Genomic DNA, 21,113 nt, shown 5'->3' with positions numbered 1-21,113 from the left:
TCTTAGTTTTGATACAAATGAACCAAATGTCGGCTACCACATGACGGCACCAAGGGCATTCCTGAGAGGCTGTATAGTTCAGGACAAATCACCACACACACACACACACACACACACACACACACACACACACACAGCCATTCTTATAAAGAGAGAATCTTATTAGAATGAATGCCAGAGCCATGAATATGATAAGAGTGCAGCCTGAAGCCTCAAGTGTGTAGGTTGGGTGTGTGAAGTGAAGGTGTGTATGAGGGCACATGTATGAAGGCACATGCTAATAAGCCTATGTGGGTGCATGTGGGTGTTTGTGTGCATTCATGCGCACCTGTGTACACATGTGTGTGATTACGTAGGTGCATGTCTGCAAACAAGGTGCATGCATTGATATGTGTCCTTGTTCATGTGTGGTACACTTGTGTACATACATTCACACCTGCATGTGTGTGGTTGTGTCTGTGTGCATGCTTGCCTTGTGGGTATGCATGTGTATGTGTGTGTGTTTGTGTACTTGTAAACATCTACTTTTCTGGTAGCCAGTTCTACTCCTGATCCCTTTGCCTTGGAGATGGGGAAGGCTGGGGTAAACAAACACCTTCAATCTTTCTAAGCAACTGAGGGAAATACTGCTTCCTTCTCCCCTTTGGCCTGAGCCCCCTGCAGTCACTAAGCAGTCCCAGCATCAGTCTGGAGGGCATGGCTGTACATGTTGGGCACTGCGCAAAGAAGAGGGAAAGCAGAGGCCGGAATCACCAAACCCTGTGCCCAGAGGCTGAGCTGCACACACCTAGAGGAAGGGGCTCCCTTCCCTTCACACAGGTACCTCCCTCTGCAGCCTCGGTTGGCCCCTGTGGGGCTGCTTGAGCCCAGGGGGGCCACGTTTTCCAGACTCTCACAAAATCATCACATGAGCTAGTGGCAGCCCCACTCTGTTCATCCTGCCTTCACCTCCAGAGAACTAAACAAGGGTCCTGCTCTGCAGAGTCTCAGGAAGAGGGCTGACCTTGGACTCTGGCGGGCCCCTGAGCATGCCAGCATCTTCCCACCAGATCCAGGGAGCACAGTCCAGGTTTGGCCTCCCTCCCTGCACTGGTGCTAACACTGCCCATGTGTGTGCTTATTTTCAAGAAGATTCCAGAGACCCCTCACTGGGACACTTCTTGCTGGGTCCAGATGGAGAAAACGTCTGCCTGTCAATCCCAGGGCCTACCCAAACAGAGATGCTTCTGTCGGGTGAAGGTAAGATGATAAATCCCAGGTCAGCTTCATTTTCACAGGGAAAAATTTTACCTGCAGCTTCCAAAACTCCCCGGCAGCAGAGACATCATTAAAAACAGACGCGAGTCAGCCAGTTTCTCCCCTCTCGCTGACACAGAGGTGCTTCTGTAGCTCAGACATAATAACCCAATGTTTGCATAACAAGTTTGCTCTTGCTAGAGTATCTGGAGAGAGAAGTTCCCGTGGAATGGCTTGGAGGAGGTCTAATGGGCCATGCTGATGCCTTGATGAAAATGATAAAGCCATTTTGGTATTTGCCCAAACTAAACACTACCTTTTCTCTTCTTTCCAAGCACCCTCCAGAGGTGGAGGTGGCTAATTGGTAACCCAATCAGGAATTCTTGTTCTGTGTGTTGGTTCATTGCTGTGAATCATCTGGCTCTTGACAGATATCAAGGCAGTTTCCAAAATCCCTTCTGGCACGTTCACTTTTTGGAAAAGAGATGCTGGCTCTGGGCAGCAGCCATTCTGCAAAGGGGGAAAAAAAAATGAAGTCAGAGGGTGATGAGTGTCAACCACCCAAGAACCATCAGGATGTATATGCATGAGTCGTACAGCCGGCAGGCCTCTTGCTCACGGAGGTTAAAGTCTGCACTCGTTTGGTGGGTTATGTCATGACTGGCTTAATAAAAAGCCCATGGATTCAGAGCAAGAGATTTGAGCAGCACCAGCTTGTCCTCTATGCTGTCAGATGACTTTGGGTCCGTCCCTCTCTGTGTCCAAGGTTCCCCATCCCATCTGAAGTGAGAGGATTGACTCCGCCACTGACAGCAGCTGAAAAGTTCCCTGACTGTTGCTGCATTTTTCACGTTGTGTCTGTTGTTGTTGAACTAGCCACCTAGTACGTGGTTTCCAGAAACTAGACTGCACTTGGTTCCAAATCCAGTGTTAAGAACTTCCATCACCATGATAGAAGCATAAAAATAACTTGGTTCTGACTTGGCAGAAGAGGGAGTCAGACAGGTGGAGGCTGCTGTCATTGTGACACAGCTGGTACAACAGCTGGAAAGCAAATACAACTCTGTTCACCTGCTGCACATTTGTACACTCTGTTCCAGGAAAAATAGCTCCCCTTTTGGCAAAGCGAAAGTCAGAAGCACAGAGGGAAATACTTCAGTTAAATATTTAAGTTTGTTGTCACATTGTCGATATGATGTTTTAGTCATTTTGGTATCTCTGGCCCCTGGCACAGTGCCTGACGCATACATAGGATCACAATACATGTGAACTGAAAATCTTTTAATAATTTTTCTACACAAAGAAAGGGAGAGAGAGAAAGGAAACTTATGCTGAATAAATGGAGACTTGCCTGCCATCTTGTCCCAGTCCCATGAAGAATGATCCTACTTGCCTTTCAAACATAAAGGCATTCACTGTGAGCTTGCTGGATGAATGAATGAATGAATGAATGAATGAATGAATGAATGAATGAATGAGTCAATCAATCAGTCAGTCAGTCATCAGCCTCTCTCTAGCCTTTCCTCCATATACAGTTGATGGGCCTTTAGTTTTAATGGTGATTGGATGGTGCCCTGGAAGGTGAGGCAAGGCCTCAAACCCACATCTCCCTACAAGTGTCCATAGGACAGATCTAGCTTTATAAGAGTCTCTATTAATGGGAAAGATTTGTTGTTTTGTCTTGCTTTGCTTTGCTTTGAGAAGCAGTGTAGTGGAAAAAAACAAAAACAAAAAAACTCTTGCAAAGAATTGCTCCAACCATACCAAACTCTTTGCAGCTCAGTTTGTTCAAATTCATCTCGATCACCATCCCCACCCTACTGGTCCAATCTCATCTCCCACTATATTCAGGCCCACCCTTTTCTCTTCTCTTTGATGCCCAAACATTCAGTCTTTCTTATCTCCTAGCCTCTGCTCAAATTCCTCCAAGTATTTAGAATACATTTAACTTCCAGGGGAAGGCTTATCTTTTCTGGGACATTTTCCTTAATAAATCCACCTCATCACATAGAACTGCCTGGATGTAGCCTCAGATCATTCCTCTCTCTCAGTCCCACTTTTGTGATTATTGCATTTATCCTCATCTGTTTTCTGTTTAGCTCCCAAATGTATGAGTCCTAAAGAACCTCTTATTTTTATCATATGTTCAAGACATGCTTGTTGATTGACCGAATACCCCAGGTGCCACAAAGGAAAGTTTTTTTGGGATCATAGTTGGTTGTGGGGGTTTTTTAATTTAAAAAAAAAAAAATCTTCAGTAAAGAAATGAGTATGATCTGTCTCATCTTTCTCAGACTTTCAGATTTTGTCAACATCTATTTGGAAATAAATTCTTAGGAAATTAGATCATGATATGTTGCTTTGAGACAGAATAGAGAAATGAATATAAACCTTCAGGAAAAAGAAAAAAAAAGATGTGAAGACTAGAGATGGAATTTGACCCTCTTGGTCATGTTGGGGTATTGCAACACTCAGAAAATTCAAATGCTGAAGAAAGGAAAAGTCAACTTGGAAGGATACAAATCAAAACATTGGATATGATCTCTAAACTGCTTATTCTTGATTCAAATCTACTTGAATCTATTCTCCGGCAGCAATAGAAGTTTTCTTTCAAAAGTTCTTTTGTTCAGAAGATTTTTTACTGCAAAAAGTTCAAGGCTATCTGTGCCAATGATTTAGGCCTTCAGGTCCCATGTAAATTTAAATTCCTGATCTCTTGCAGAGTTTCCAATTAGCACTTGTTCTTGTCCTAAATGGACTTTCACCTCCAAACATGTCTTGTTTTGGGTAATTTAATTAGCATCCTTCTTTCTGGCAACTCTTGTTGGTGTAGTGATTTTAAAATATAGGGGTAGGCAAAAGCAGGTTTATAGTTGTGAGTATGCAAAACATTCTATTCTTGTATTATTATGTATTTATTAATTATTGTATTATTTATTATTATTAACCTACTTTTGCCCACCCCTGTATGTCTACAAGCCCTGAGCCTAATTCTCCTCCTCTTGAGTGTGGGCTGGACATAGTTGCTCACTTCTAGTAAATATAGAACATAACAGATGTGACAGTGTGTGACTTCTCAGACTGGATCATGAAAGGCACTTCCTCCTTGCTTTCCCTCTTGGATTACTCGTTCTGGGGAAAACCAACCACCATGTCTGTCATAAGGCCACTCAAGCAGTCTAAGGGAGAGGTCCACATGGCGAGGAACTGAAGCCCCCTGCCAACAGCCAGAATGAACTCTCAGGGATGACTGCATCCCTGGCTGACAATGGGACTGCAGCCTCCTGGGAGACTTTATACCAGAATCACACACCTAAGCCACTCCCAGATTCCCACAGCAACAGTGCGAGATATAATAAAGGTTTGTTGTTTTAAGTCACTAGATTTGAGAGTAATGTGTTTTCAGTAATAGATAATATACTTGGTGTCATTTCCTGGTGGTCTGCAATTTGGTAAACAAAAAGATAAAGGGTCCGAGGATATCCCAGCTGGTCTCAAAACACTGATTATTTGAGGGCAAACATATGCTCAGTGGTTGACTTTCTCTTTGTTCTCCCCATTTGTCATTTGTGATAATGTTGGTTGTGGGGAACCATGGGCTAGATCCTTCAGTGTTGGTGGAATAGTTGACAAAGTATGATTTTCCTGGGGTAGGTTTTCTCTTAGCCGCTGTTGCCTTTGTGAAGATGTGTGAGATTTAAAAGACAAGTCCTTTAGATGAGGCAGCATGAGGAAGAAGAAAGAACTCTAGACTAAATTTTCAAAGTCTTGGCTCTAACACCACGATTTCCATGATCATGGGAAAATAATTTCACCGCTGTGGAACTCAGCTTCCTCATATAGAAAAAGAGGGGTTGGGATTAGATCCATCCTCCCAGCATATGTCCAGATTGTAAAGAACTCCAATTCTTTACAAGGTTAACAAGAGTTACATAAAATAACAAAAGGTTCTGAGGCCAAATAAGTTTGGAAAATCAGTGGGACAAAATTTAGTAGATTCCTTACTGCAGGACTTCACAGAGCTTCTAATATGCTAATTTGAATTATGGCTCTTCGAGATGAAGATAGGCAATGTTTCCCAAATTTATTTGACCACTGAGTACTTTATTGATTTTAGCAAAACATCATGTGGCTCTAAGTAGTTTTGGGAACACACTTTGGAAAATGCTAAACTGATGATTTCAAGGTTCTTTCCAGCTGTAATGCTGTTTGTTACTCAATAAACCCCTTTCCCAAGGAGACTCAATAGGGCAGTTCTGCTATCTAAATCCTGGAGCAGGATCTCAGCCACTCAATAATTCATGACTATTCTTATTTTCATTTTCCAAATATCAGTTCTGAATCAGGGGATCTACAACCCATCTATCTCCTGGTGAGAAGAAGTAGAGGAAGGTAGGAGGAAGCTTTTGTGACAATAAGGCCCTTTACTCAATCGCTGTTTATTAATAATCCATAAGCAATAATGTTGGTGGATGTTAGCAGTTCTCATGATCTCAGGTCAAAAGTTAAAATAAAGAAAAATGTAGCTCCACATGGCACCCAGCATTTCCTTTCAGTGGGCCTTCCTGCACTGCAGAGGCTAGAAGGTTAAAAACTACATTTCCCAGATAACCTGTACAGTTAAAGGGATGGATGCAAATTGGGTTATACCAGATAGATGCACTTGCATAAGATTTGGAGGGCAGAAGTGAGGCAGAGGCATAGAAGCTTTTGGCTGCTATGCCAGCAAGGGAGCTGGTGAAGAACTGAGCATGCCTAGAGGCAGTTGCTGCAGCAGCTTTGTAAGGACCCAGTTCTCTACTGTCACTTCGTGTCTCTCCTTACAGAAATTATGGGATATTCCCATGAGGCTCGGCATGGGGCTAATTGGTCCATCCCATGTGTCACAGGGCAGGTTGTCAAAGCTATGTTTGTCCCAGACTTCAGAAAGAAGCAGGGTTCTTTCCTCACCACAGTGAAACCAGCACAGTCTCAGCAGCCCACACTGGAAGATGTTCCGAAAGCCACCAGCTGAGAGCCACCAAAAAGCACTAGGGGGTCTCCTTTCCTTTGACAAAAACCTCTCCCGAGTCCTATAAGCACAAAAATTCTCCTACCTCATATTTGGCTGAAAATGTGGTGTCATTACCACGTTTTGTCTTTCAAAGAAGGAAAATGTCAAAAATAATTTTTCTGAACCACTAGAAATTATTTTTTTTAAAGAAAAAATCAATATGAAGTATTGAAGAATATTTAATTTCTCTTTATTTTTTGTATATGATGGCACATATATTTTTTACAGAGCCTGTGAAGCAATGACTTCTATCTCCCTTGCATTTGTTCTGTTTCAGAAAACACTAGAGTTGAGAGGAAATGTAGGCATCGCCTTCACCAGTGTTTAAGCAGAGGAAGCATTTAATCAGACTGTGTCCCCCTAACTTCTCCCCAGTCCAGCTAATTCTTCCCCTCCTAAGATGGTTGCTGGGGCAGGGAGTGATATATAGAAAGCCATTAGAGCTATAAGAGCACAGCTTGAAAACCTCTCATTTTATGGATAAGGAAACTGAGACCAAAGAGGTACAGTGATTTGCTCAAAGTCACACAGCCTCTATGTGGCAAGTCTAAGGCTCAAACCCAGATCCTCCTGCACCCACTTAGATCAAAACTCTTCCCACAGTATCACGCTGCACCTCATCCCTCTTGTCCAAGTTTCCAGACTTCAAGGAATAGCTGAAGTCCCATCTTTTTTTCTTTTTTTTTTTTTAATCTTCACCCGAGGATATTTTTTCATTGCTTTTCAGAGAGAATAGAAGGGAGAGAGAGAGAGAGAGAGAGAGAAACATCAATGTGAGAGAAAGACCTTGATTGGTTGCCTCCCGCACTTACCCCGACCAGCACCAGGGATCAAGCCAGCGACCGAGATACGTGCCCTTGGCCTAAATCGAACCCGGGACCCTTCAGTCCTCGAGCTGATGCTCTAACCACTGAGCCAAACCATCCAGGCCTGAAGTCCTAACCTCACTGTGACGTCTCGCCTGCCCACCTCAGCCCACACCAATTGCTGCTGCTTTGGGTTCTCAGTAGGCACTCCCTCATTTCTTTGATCTTTCTTACCCTTTTTCTTCTTGCTTCTCCTAGAGTTATAATTCCTGTGGGTAGATCCCCATCATCTACTTCTGAACGTCTCAGAAAACATAGTAGGTACTCCCAGAACATTGCCCATAAATACTGATTGAACCACGAGTAGCAGAGACTTGTTCCGCAGTATCCATTCTCCCGTTACTCATTTTATTAACAGAAGGCGCCACCCTGACGGTAGCGAAACACATGGCAGCCCAGCTAGAAATTCTATCTCCCAGCCTCCCTTACAAATAGGTATGGCCATGTGACTACGTTTTGGCTAATGAAATGTGACGGGAAGTAATGTGCGAAACTTCCAGGTCATGTCCATAAAAGGAAGCTGCTTGCCCTCCCCCTCTTTCCCCATGGACTTGGTTGTGGTGGTGAAATAGCTTCAACCATGTGAAAAAGGGCGATTCCCCATGGGATGACGGGGCCATAAGGAACCACAGTGCCTGGATAACTTCATGGAGCAGGGCCACCCTGGTCTGTCCACCTCCCTCTGGACTCTTAGCAAAAGAGAAATGAATCTTTATCTTTTGGAGTCTCTTGGTTATAGCAGCTTACCATGTTCCTTAACTCATATAATGCAACTATAATATCTACCATCCTGATTCACATTGCTTGGGACAATCAAACCAGATCATACTTGCCGTACATTTTGTAAAGCATTAATGTAAAATTCCGACATAAAATACCATGGGCCTAAAAGACGGAAGAGCCATTGCATGTGTGTTTGACTCCTTTGATAAAATGTACTGAATACCTACCATGTACAAGAGACAAAGAGGGTGTTAATATTGAGAGTGAACGTTCTCAGGCACTTTGCCACATACGGATCTCGTTCTATCATCCCAATAATCCTAGGAAATGAGTGTTCTCATTCACATGTCATTGGTGAGGAAATGGTAACACAAGGAGGTTAATGCCTACATGCACATGGGTGTCCTCTCGTAAGTGGCAGTGCTGGGATCCATCCCCAGGCCTGTCTGTCCCAGAGGTTGTGCTCTCCTCACCCCACATCCCAAGGCTTGGCACTGGGCCCTGTGGCTACTGCCCTCAAGGACCTCACAGTCCGTGTGAGGACAGATTCACAAGCAACTAACTGCCACAGGGTGGAATAAGATGAGTGCTATAACAGAAGCCTAAATAACACAAGTCGGGGGTGTTCAAGGAAGGAGCGATTAATTCTAACCTATGGGACTAGGATGGGTTTTTGCAGAGAATCTCCATTTGCACTGACTTCTGAGAAGGAGTAGAAGTGGATAAACAGAGAAGATGGAAAGACATAAACAGCTGAGGAAGCAGCACGAACAAAAGCAAAGAAATAGGAAAGTAGAGTATTCATATGAGATGATGTGGAATGAGGAGGGTCCTGGGGGAAGGACTGTGGAGGGGCTCCATGGTGGGGAACAGGGCTTAAAGACAGGCCAGGGCCAGATGAGGTAAGGCCTCCTGTTTCAGGATGGAGTGAAATGCTGCTTTTTAGGCAACAAGGAATCACAGATGTTTGAGGAGGGATGTCATACAACCCAACATGTGTGCCAGCAGGAAGGAACAGGCAAGAGAAAAGGTCGTGCACTTAGTGCACTGCAGAATCATCCAGATAACAGCTGATGAGGACAGTGGACAGACGCGGGAGATGCTGCAAGAGGAAGACCCCCAGGGCCACCCACTGGATGTGGGATCAACCAGCACTCTGAATCAGAGCAGCCAGTGATGAGCCTGTTTGTAGAGCCTCTCAACAAAATTGGCTACAATTCTTATTTCTAATTTTCTACTCAAATTACCTTTTTTCTGTTTTCACTTTCAGTTAAGAGGATCGGTTTTGGGAGAGGGTGTGTGTGTATGTCTTGTATTTTAATTAAGATAAAACAACAATTAAGACCCTGGAGCCCAAGTCACTCCCATAGGAGTCCCTCTCCCGCATGGCACTCAGCTCTGGCCACCTCCCTCGTTGTAAGTCAAACTCCCACCAACACACATAAAAAACAAATTCCAGTGTCATGTGCCTCTAAGCCCATCAGTAATGAAGTGGCTGTTTTCTGGCTTATGTGCTCTTGGGGAAGGGGTTGAGCTTCCTAGCAGAAAACTGTGGTAAATAATGAGTTCTAAGGAAAACCCTGATAGCAAATTTCTTGGGAGCTGTGAGTGAGGCAAAGGGCAAGGCGGAAGCAGTGATGGAAAGTGTTTGTGTAACCCTCCTGTACCCTCTCACCCCAACACACATTGAGGTTTCTCTTTCATGATTGTTTTAGCTTCTTTTTCCCTTCCAACCACTGAGCACTCAATTCTTTGAGGGAAAATTAACATTCATTATGCAATTTATCTCTCTCCTTTTAATCCACAGTGTCTGTCTCCAAGGTCCCTTACTCAATAATTAATGTTTGTTCTCATTTCCCATTCTCCAGAACATCTATTCTTGAACTGAAGGGTCAACAATTAACACTAATTATGGCTTTTCCCTCTCTCCAGTGTTGGTTCTCAAAATCCCAAGCTGCACCGCTCAGCCTAAGTTATGTGCGTGCATGTGGCTGCGTGTGTGCACGCAGAGGGGGAAAAGCACCAAGGAGCAGGCTTTTCCAAGCTCCACCACACTTTTGCAAACCAATAAGCCCAAGCATTCATTTCTGGCAACCTCTCTAGTATAGTTATTATCAGTAATGAGACAGTGAAGCATCCATCCATACATACATACATGTATTTGGAAATTAGTTTTAGTGGGTAGTTAGAGGGATGATCTAGAAACCTTTTCCAGTTTGAATTTTCTGTGATTTCCTGGACCTTTTCTTCCCTATTGCTATCTCCTTGATATCTCACCTCTCTCTCACACACACACGCACACAGACCCCAAATTTCCTATTAAAAACCATTCTTTCCTTTCCCATCCACTCAGCTGACCTCTGCTATCTATTATCTGCCCCCACTTTACTGTCTTTCTCTGGTCTGTCATCCCAATCCTCTTTGGCCATTGCACTGCATTGTTTTAACTAATTTTCATTTTGACTGACAAGGACAGCTAGGAGAATAATTCTCACCCACGGTGACTCTAAGAGATCACACAAAAATTCTTCCAGGCTGTGCAAAAGCCTGTCTGTCTCTTTGGCTGTAATCAGATGAGCTAGAATCCCTCATGTCTCCCTGGTCCAACACTTATATTCAAGCTACATACAGCTGGAGGCTGGGGCTCCTCACTCGAGTCTGTCATCCTGCCATTGCTGTGCACACTGGGCCCCAAGACACACCTGCTATTCAAATCCGGGCACCTCCTCACAGCACGTGTAAAACGTTAACTGTTTTGTGCTTTGCTTTGTCAAAAGTTCTCCTCTCAGAAATTCTACATTGTGGTCCCTGCAGGATTTCACTCTCAAACATCTTAAATAAAAATATTATTTTCTTCCATGCTTTTGAAGCACTAAGTCAACCTTCTCTTCATGACAGCATCTATGAATTTTCAAAACCATCCAATTCATTACAAGGCTTAAGCACCAAGGAATCCTCTTTGTGTTTTGGGGTAAGGAAAATAGCTTTTTTCAAGACTTTTTTACACTCTCAAGTAAAAACCCTTGTTTTTCAGCCTGTGAATCTGTCAGTTCAAATATCAGTCATGAAAGTGAGGGATCTAGTATTTGATGTCTCTTAAACATTTAGATTTTCCCCAAAAAAGTCACCTGTACTTCTCATCTATGTCATTTGCCTCACATACATATTATTTCATACCTACACCTCCAGAAATACACAATTTCTCCCCAAATATAGCAATAAGTGAGAAAGAAGTTTCACTTCTTGGAAAGCCTGAAAAACATGTGTCCTCATGAGTTACTCAGGGCAGCCCTGTGTGCTGTGGTCTGAGTGTAAATATCAGAGGGGAAGAGAAGTTGAGTTGAACCACGTGCTGTGCTTAGCTGGCCCAGGAAGGAGAATTTGCAGGGATGTCCTGTGAGTTCTGCAGGTCATATACAGCACAATTGACATTATAATGAGGTGGACATTGACTCCTAGAGTTGTGCACAGCTCAGCTTGCACAACCACAAACTAGGAAACTATCTGAGAGGATAGTTTCTTCACTATCATCACCACCATCATTAACTGTGCATAACAGTTAATGTTTGCACAACCACAAACTAGGAAACTATCTCAGGCTTATATTTTCAATGGTGCACTGAGGCCAGTTCTGCCTCTTCCAAGCTCCCTTTTATATTTTGTTTCTCCCATAAAGAAATAAGCATAAAGTAGGAGCATAGGCTGACTCTGTAGCCCATCCTCCACCCACAGCCACTGCTGCTTCTGCTTCAGACCAGAGGGAAAGGATGGTTATGTAAAGACTTTCTCTCTGTCCTAAAAATAGTTTTTGATTAATAGGGAAATGTGTGTGGTCTTCCTCACTGCTTATTTTGGGACAGGCAGGAATGAATCCTGAGTGAAGGACCTGCTGAAGGAACAGGAAGCAAGGCCATAGATGGAGGGCCAGAGCCAGAGCTAGGTAAAGGGAATTGTTTTTGCCAGGGACTACAAAACTAGAAGGAAAAAAAGGCAAAATCACCGCTTGCCAATCTCAAAATCTGTAAGCAGAGAAATATTCGGGAGCCTGGCATTCCATATTACCCTTCCTGCCATCCTTCTTGGGTGGACATGCTGACCATGGTGGGAAGAGTTTCGGTGTCAGTTCTGTTGGAAATGGGCCAAAGCAGCTCTTAAATAGGAGCCCTCCAGTAAAGGAGGAGGAGGATGGTGATGATGATGATGGTGATGGTGATGATGATGGTGATGATGATGGTGATGATAGTGATAGTGATGATGATGGTGATGGTGACTGTGATGATGATGATGGTGATGATTGTGATGATGGTGATGGTGATGATAATGGTGGTGGTGATGATGGTGATGGTGATGATGATGGTGATGATAGTGACTGTGATGATGATGATGGTGATGATGGTGATGGTGATGATTGTGATGATGGTGATGATGATGCTGGTAGCTACCATTGTTATCTATCTTTGATATGCCAAACATTTTGCTGAGTGCTTTACATTCATTATTTTACTTCATCCTCACAGCAATGATAGAAGATAAATTCTATTACCTTCATTTTTCATCTAGACAATGTGGCTTAGAGAGGTCAGGTGACTTGCCCAAGGTCACTCAACTAAGTGGTGAAGCTGAGAGCTGAACCATAGAAACCTGCATTTTTTTTACCACTGCTCATGGTTAGTGGTGATGTCAATCTAAATAGGTACATTCCCATCTGATGATATGTGAGAATTTAGGAAATTCCTGACTTAAAATGACCCTTAACCAGCATCAGATAAATTCTATTATCTTCATTTTTCATCTAGGACAATGTGGCTCAGAGTTTGTGGGTAACACTGAAAATGATTTGCAACTTTTAAAGATATGGGAGAAGGAGGGAAGCTGAAAAAAAGAAGAAATTATTTGGGAGAACCAAACTCTTGAGACAGATTTTCAAGCAAGATAAGCCTGTTTATAGGGTAGCTCTCCGGGCCAAAAATATTCTTCCTAATATGACCAATATGTTATAATTTTTACTATTCTACTATTTAAATTTCACTAATAATAGACTTACTTGGGATTCAGAAGTATTCCCTTAAAATACTGATACTGAGAAGCTAATAGTCATTCACATTTTAGTAAAAATTTATTTCATTAGATGGCTATCTTCTTGCAACCTAGATGAAAACAGCTGTGCTGAGGGACTAAAATTTCTGATGGGGTGGAAAGAGAGGTGGGTAATTTTAGGCTACGTAGAGTTTCAAGCGTTGAAACATGTCCGACTGGTACAGTGCCCCAGAGGGCTTGGATTAACAGAGAATGTTAGCTATATGGGGAGGGAGGCAGAAGAAGGAAAAAAGTACAGAAAGGGACATGGTAGAGTCCCAAAGACAAACTATTTCAGAATTGCCCCATAACAAGCTCTATATCCAAGAAAGGGAAAGAAAACGTATTCCTTCTCTATTCCTACTAAAAGACCTTAGGCTAATGCAAATCTCTCTCTCATTTCCAAGCTTTCGGAAATACTGTTCCCTCTGCCTGGAGCACAATTTCTCATCTCCTCCTAACCCCCGACATTTTTTTAAATTGTGGTAAAATACACATAACATAAAATTTGCAGACTTAACCATTTTTAAGGGTACAGTTCAGCAGTGTGAAGTACATTCACATTGTTGTGCAACAGATCTCCAGAACTCTTTTTATCCTGAAAATCTGAAACTCTATATCCATGAAATAAAACTCCCCATTCTCCCCGTCCCCCATTCCCTGACAACCACCATTCTACTTTCTATTATCCCCCGACTTTTACCCTTTTTCCTGGCTAACTCCTACTAATCATTCAGTTCTCAATTCCGTTCTCAAGTCCACCTCCCTCCAGGCAGTTTTTCTGTGCCCCCCGCCCAATCCTCTCCATCGACCAGGTGGCAGGCCTCTCTCAGCTGCTCACACTGCACCCGGTGCTTAGCCCATTGCAGCAGCTCTCTTACAAAACTGTCTACTTACTAGGCTTGTCTCTCCATTAGACGGCAAGCTTTTTAAGGGCAGGGATCTACTAGTACCTCCGGGACCTGGCAGGCTGTTGCTGGCACACACCGACTATAGGTGTTTCATATGTATTGAATAACAAGAGTCCAGTTATAATACAGGTTAAATAGGCTTCTTTAAGGATGACTTGGGAGTCTCGCCACCATGTAGGCCACAGTCTTTGCAGGAAAATGAATTTCAATGGCACTGCCCTTATAAGCACAGAGTACCTCTTTCAGGGCTCAGAATACAGCAAACTTATTTGTTCCCTTGATTTGCTCAACAGCCTTAAGGAAAAACTCTTACGTCTACTTGTGCTTAACATTCTCCATTTGTTTTTAGGAAAATGGATGTAACACTGCTCTAAAAATTCTCCATATCCCCTGGAATTGAGTTCAAAGAGCAATTTAAAACATCTATTCATTGGAATCACCTATAGAGTTTTCACAACTCTTTGTTTTCTTTTTGGTCATTTTGTTTTAATAAACATTTGCAGATAAAAATGATAGGATTCTAAAAAATCAGATAGATGGTGGACTTGGTTATTTGTGGATTGAAGATTAGTTTCAGCTATTTGCAAATGACTTCAGAAGTCAGGGACACATACAATTTGCCATTTTGCAGAAGCAAGAAGTCAAATCTTAGACATCATGAGGGTGGGAGACAGAGACCATCACTAAGCTAATGAGTGCAGTGAGTGCACCCACCCAACCGTTCAGCATCCATTGTAGCGTATATTCATTGTAACATCTCCAATAGCGCTTGTGAAGTTATTTTTTTTTAAAAAGAACATTGATTTGTGTAAACATATATATTTTATATTTTTTTATTATTATTTTTTAATGGCCTTTAAAAGAGAAGGCTGACTGCTGGGGCTGGTGATGGAAGTAAGAGAAAGTGGGCTAACAATCTGATGATTCTCTGCCAAAAAATCATTTTATAAATTACTTTAATCCTTTGTTTATAGACTCATTTATTTATAGACTCATTTTTAGACTCATTAAGAGTCTAAAAAACTCTTCTTTTTTCATTTCTACTTTAGTTTTATTGGGAATATGATATATTATGGGTATTCACAAATCTAAGGATTCTTGAAATTCTCAGGATGTGTCCCTCCCAAAGTAGTCAAGGTCTGCTGTTCACTTAACGTATGATATGCGCGAGGGATCAGGGTACTCAGCATAAGGCCTTTCCAGGCTGGGATGTGTGTATGTGTATCATTTATATTTCTGTCTGTAAAAGGGTTTGGTATATTAATTTTTGTTCTGCCAAGGAGTCAAAAAATTATAATTTTCATTAATAATCTATAAATACCATTTTCTATTTTATCACCCTTCAGACTTTTGTTATCTTCTCATTAAAAGGGCCATAAAGAAGCATGAGGCTTTTCCTCGGGGACCTTTTCCTCCTACTTTCTCTCTTGCTTCTTTCACACATCTCCCTGTGACCTAGGGATTTTCATTTGCTACTATCTTACTTCTTTACAATTTGTCATTTGAAAATTAGTGAAGACACCAGCATCGGAACATGCCCAATGTGAGTCTGTTCTATAGAGCACATAAAAATTGTTCATTCATTCATTCATTCATTCATTCATTCAATAAACACTAATTGACTATCTACTAATGCCAAATACAGTGCTAGGCACAAGAATACAGTTGAGAGACAAAGTCCGTGTTTTAAAGTAATTAAGTGTGCTTAGAACTATGAATGAGCACAGGCTACCTGCACCTGGAGGCTGAGAAGGCTCTTGGACGGAGAGGACACTTGCACTGAGTTTCTAAGGATATAGGTAGGAAGTAGCCAAGTGGAGAAGAGGAAAGGAAGCTTCATGGAAAGAGACCATATGAAGGTTAGAAATAATGACAGCATGGGAGAAATGTGAGCAGCTTGTAATGCCTGGACCCCAGGGCACATGCAGGGGAGGAAACGGTGAGAAACGCAGCTGGAGGGGTAAGCAAGAGCTGAATTATAAAGGGCTATAGACAGAACTAAGGAATTTATCCCAAAGGCTGTGAGGTCCTGTTTACAAAGAATTGACATAACCAGATTTTTATTTTAGAGAAATGATTCTCCCAGCTATGTAAAGAATGGATTGAGCTTTTCTCCCCACTGGAGCTGGGCTAGGACTGCAGGTCTGTGGCGAGCCGTGGACGGTGGTCTGTCTTCTGCAGAATGGGGTTTGTGAAAGTCGTCAAAAATAAGGCCTACCTCAAGAGATACCAAGTGAAATTCAGAAGACGACGAGAGGGTAAACTGATTACTATGCCTGGAAATGCTTGGAAATCCAGGATAAAAATAAGTAAAACACACCTAAGTACAGAATGATAGTTCGTGTAACCAACAGAGATATTATTTGTCAGATTGCTTATGCCCGTGTAGAAGGAGATATGATAGTCTGTGCAGCTTATACACATGAACTCCCAAAGTATGGTGTGAAGGTTGGCCTGACAAATTACGCTGCAGCATATTGTACTGGCCTGCTGCTGGCCGGCAGGCTTCTCAATAGGTTTGGCATGGACAAGATCTATGAAGGTCAGGTGGAGGTGACTGGAGATGAATATAATGCGGAAAACATTGCTGGTCAACCTGGTGCCTTCACCTGCTATTTGGATGCAGGGCTTACCAGAACTACTACTGGAAATAAAGTTTTTGGGGCCTGAAGGGAGCTGTAGGTGGAGGCTTATCTATCCCTCACAGCACCAAACGATTCCCTGGTTATGATTCAGAAAGCAAGGAATTCAATGCAGAAGTACACCGGAAGCACATCATGGGTCAGAACGTTGCAGATTATATGCATTATCTAATGGCGGAAGATGAAGATGCTTACAAGAAACAGTTCTCTCAGTACATAAAGAACAACATAACTCCAGACATGATGGAGGAGATGTAAAAGAGAGTTCATGCTGCTATACGACAGAATCCAATCTATGAGAAGAAGCCTAGGAAAGAAGTTAAAAAGAAGAGGTGGAATCATCCCAAAATGTCTCTTGCCCAGAAGAAAGATTGGGTAGCTCAAAAAAAAAGCAAGCTTCCTCAGAGCTCAGGAATGGGCTGCTGAGAGCTAATAAACCAAACAACAATTTTCTATTAAGATTTTTCATATAGACAATAAACTTATTAGACAAGCAAAAAAAAAAAGTATTGAAGGAGTAAGACTAGAGGCTGGGAGGGCTGGGAGACCAGGTGTCTTTACCCATTTGAGAGCAAGTGACCAAGAACAATATTTTCTGTAGAATTAAGACCACTACATGAATTGAATGGATTGGTCCCTTTGTATGTAGCTCTACCTTCAATCTTTTTTAATCCCCTTCTTCCATACAGTCTTCCACCACAGGCATCCTTATTAATCTTATGATAGATCTTGATTGGAGGTTTTCTCATGTTGCTGATTTTTTGTTGCTGCTACACAAGTCAAATTTAAATTCCATTATCTAGCTTGCCTTCCATTTTGGGCTTAGTAAACTGCCATGTACCACTGGACCTCTCCATAAAAAATAATTTATGAAGTTTTGAGAGAAGTTGGTGTTCCCAAAGCTAAAGCCAGACCCTTGAGACTGAGCTAGCCTTGGTCTAAGAAGACGTAAGTAAGTAAAAGAACTGTTATTCCAAATTGGAAGAAAAATATTGCCCTTGCATTTACTAGGCATTTCCATATTTAAATTCAGAATGACTCATATCTTCTAGATCTGTCTACTTGTCTCCTTTAATAGAGCTCCCTGGGGTATGTCTTTAGCCTGGAGACTTTCTCAGGTCTTGAGCAACTATTTGATATGCCCCTTCTCACCCTCCTCATCATCCAGGAAGATTTAAAGGGAAAACATGGAGCATTAACAAGGTCTTAAATCTTATCCCAAGAATTTGATAATAACAATACCAAAAGGCCATCTTGTGTCTCAGTCTCCGACATTAAACAAGCAGACTTGAGATTTATTATTACACAATAAACACTCTACAGGTCATAGGCGTCTTGAGTCATATCATATAAAATAAGTATTTTTAGATATCATTCTTACGGAAAGGTCAACAGGGCTATATAAAGGAACCAGATTTATCTTTCCTTTTATGGTTTAGTTTATACTGGAAAGAATTGTTTTTAATAATCTGGAATTTGCCTTTGCATCTTCCATTTTTGACCAAAAATACAAAACCATGAAGGTACAAAGGCTGACTTCTAGGCCTCCTCCTATTGGTTTCTGCTGCAAGTCCATGTGCAAAGCTGTGAGAGGGCAATGGTGCTTTCTGAGGTCTATTTGGCAGTGAAGAGATCCCCTCCTCAATGATGACCCACTGCAAGTGTGGGAAGCTCCATGACAGCATACTAACGACCAGAGGCTACTCATGCCTCAGAAGGGTATGTGTGGGAAAAGGCCCTAAACATATTTAGAGAGGCTCCTGCCAGCACCTCCAAAAGCTACTGCCCTTGTGACCACAGAATGTTCGGCCACTTTGGAGCCTATGGGTCTGAAGTTCTTTCCCAAGCCCTGACACGCGTCTATGAAGGAGTCAGATGGCCCACTTTGCCTGATAAGGTGACCCTTTGGAATTCAGTCTCCATTCTGATACCAGATGGGGCCGACCAGAGCACCAAGGAAAATCAGTGGTCTGAAACAGTGGGAGTAAATATGACTATCTTTCATTTTTATCTAAAACTATGAACAACAAACAACTTGGCAATTAAAGTTAACATCGGTTTAAATAGAAGCACGTATTAAGGCATCTTATTCCAGGCTAAAATCAGATGCTTTTTCCTGCTATTCAAGTCTTGAGTGTTTGGTGAAGGATCCCATGATTTGAAGAAGGCAGAGGAGGCTTGGGATGAGACTCCATCTAGTAAGGGTCATCTCTGAACCACCTGGTTATCTGGTGGGAAGGCTATCTCCCTGCTAAAAGCCTGTGGTTAGATTAATGCTGGCATTTGAAAATCTGCTCAGGCCTGGTGGTGGGCTGCCAGGGAAGGAATGTGTTTTCTGTTTATCTCGTTAGTGGCAGAAATGTTCATCACAGAAAGACCCCAAGTTCCAAGTTTCAGGCAGGCCTGGAAGTTGTGCAGCCTGTATCTGTGCTTGTACACATCACCTCGGGAATGATGAAAAAGAACCGGGTCTGTGTTCACAGCCAGTTGTCTGTATTGGTCAATGGGTTAGTCAGTTTCTTCAGCTTGATAACAGGGGTAGATCTTCCCACATTGTTCAAAGAGGAAGTTTTACCACCCCCATTGCTTTATCTGCCAGGAATGCAGTTTGAGTTGTGTCTCTTCCTTGACAGTTTGGACCTCGGTAAATTATCAGGGTCTTGACCCAAGGGATGGAGAAGTCTTAAGCGATTTTTCAGCCTCCTATCTAAAAATGTGTTTACATTTCTTGAACTCTGGCTGACTGATTCATTCTCCTGGTGTTGCAAGAACTTTCCTTATGCGTTAGAATTTATAAGTTTCATTTCTAAGAGACCCATGGTTCCTTTCAAGCCACAGTGAAATGAACCTCATCACAACACAATTCTGCTGGGCTGGATTTGTCCAGAGGCCAAGCAGCTGGGATGTGGCAAGCTCAAGTGAGGCTAACAGGAGGCAGTGTGATGTGGAGGGGAAAGTACAAGATGCTAAATCAGGAGATCCGGTCTTGTGCTATTTCAAGGTATGGCCTTGAGCCAATCACATGAAACCACTCTCTGGGCCTCAGTTTCCCCAGCTGTTTTCAATTTTAAAATGTTTTAAATCTGTGCAGGAGCCATTTTCAAACAAGACAGAAGAGGACAGCTGAGAAACAACAGAAAAGGAAAGGTCAGCCCACAAGGAATGACTAGAGGCTTCAGGTCAAAGAGACAAAGAAGCAGAGTCCCATATGGCCACAGATTCTTAAAAGAGCTACTTATGAGTAGCAAGCATGGAAAGAACTTTTTGTTGGACATTCGTCCCACACAAGAGGCTAAAAGCCTTTGACAGAGGAGCCATGTGCCTGGCTAAATCTGTTCCTCAAATAAACATCCCTTTATAAACATTAAATTTACTTTCTAAGGGGAAGAAAGAAAAACAAAATAAATCCTATCCTTTTGCAGCTTGGGGTTTGGGTCAGGCAGTCTTGGGCTCAAATCCTTACTCAGAACCTCACTAGTTATACAACCTTGAGTGGGTGACTTTACCCTCCAAGTCTCAGTTTCCACACCTGTAGGGAGCAGAGATAGCCAACTGTGCAGGAGAGGCATGTGGATTACATGTCAACACAGTGTCAGTGTCTGTGCCGCACCTGCTTCACGGCGAGCCCCAGGATTTCCATTAGTCCCCTCTCAGCAGCCCCACTTTGGCATCATGTCCCCACCTCTCCTGCTGCCCCACCACATTGTGAGGGAAAAGGGAAGTCTCTGATTGCTCTATTCTGGAAGGTTGCAGAAGCATTTTCCTGCTTCTGTAAAGTACAATCATACAAAATTTATATTCGACAGCATCAGCAGATTTTTTTCCATCAATATTTCCTTTTTAATTTCAGCTTTATCTGAGTTTTAGTAGCACAAAGAATTTAATTTTGTTCTTTTAAAGATAAATCAAAACAAGAAAATAAAAGGTCTTGACACTATGTAACATGGGGTTTAAACTGTGCCTATAGAGGTTATGGGTATTATTTGGTGAGTAAATATGAATGCCATCGGTGTATGTATGTGTGTTTATAATCTTAACACATATGAACTAGGTGTGTATGTTTATGGTATTATAAAAATTCATGAGAGACCTAGATCTGACAACCTTGATTCTTTCTAATTTCTATCATAGAAAACACTGAATCTGGAACTGATCTTCACATGAATCTTAATGAAACCTCACCTTTGATCCAAAAGCCAGAGAAGCAGGTACAGTATTGACTTTAAATGGGCAGGAGGTAGGGAGTCAGAACTTTGGGGTTTTTGTCCTGACTTGCTGTGTGACCCTAAATGAGATTCTTCACCTCTCTGGGCCTCGTTTGCCTCATCAATAAAATGAGACAAATGAGCTATAAAATCACAAAGGTTCCTTAACTCGTAGACTTGGAATGTTTTGTCTGGCTCTTCATGTTCGTGAATAAGCTGAATACCTTTTCCCTCGTTTCTGCAACATTAAAAAGGGAACAAGGAATGAAGAAAGGTATCAGCCGTTGAGGCTGAGGCACTAAGACATTGTGGCAATGGGCCCATTTTTTCCACTCCGATTCTCATTCCTAATGGGGAGAAAAAATAGCTACCAAGAAAAAAATACAAGGATACCTTAAAGA

At 42.3% G+C, this 21,113-nt stretch overlaps 1 protein-coding gene and 1 pseudogene across 1 annotated transcript in view; both read left to right on the top strand.

Annotated features, from left to right (window-relative positions):
• The window catches only part of KIAA2012 (KIAA2012 ortholog), a 93,230-nt gene that overhangs the window by 31,976 nt on the left and 40,141 nt on the right, over positions 1–21,113 (top strand). Inside the window, exons 8-9 of the mRNA XM_087819664.1 lie at positions 1,129–1,239; positions 20,639–20,715. Coding sequence (XP_087675790.1) covers positions 1,129–1,239; positions 20,639–20,715 — 188 coding nt within the window. The remainder of the gene's footprint in view (positions 1–1,128; positions 1,240–20,638; positions 20,716–21,113) is intronic.
• LOC107533953 (large ribosomal subunit protein uL18 pseudogene) lies at positions 16,048–16,940 on the top strand (annotated as a pseudogene).

This window comes from Miniopterus natalensis, chromosome 8 (assembly GCF_054644295.1).
Source record: "Miniopterus natalensis isolate mMinNat1 chromosome 8, mMinNat1.hap1, whole genome shotgun sequence".
Classification (NCBI taxonomy): Eukaryota; Metazoa; Chordata; class Mammalia; order Chiroptera; family Miniopteridae; genus Miniopterus; species Miniopterus natalensis.
The sequence above is the reverse complement of the archived record's forward strand: the minus strand, read 5'-3'. Positions and strand labels throughout refer to the sequence as shown.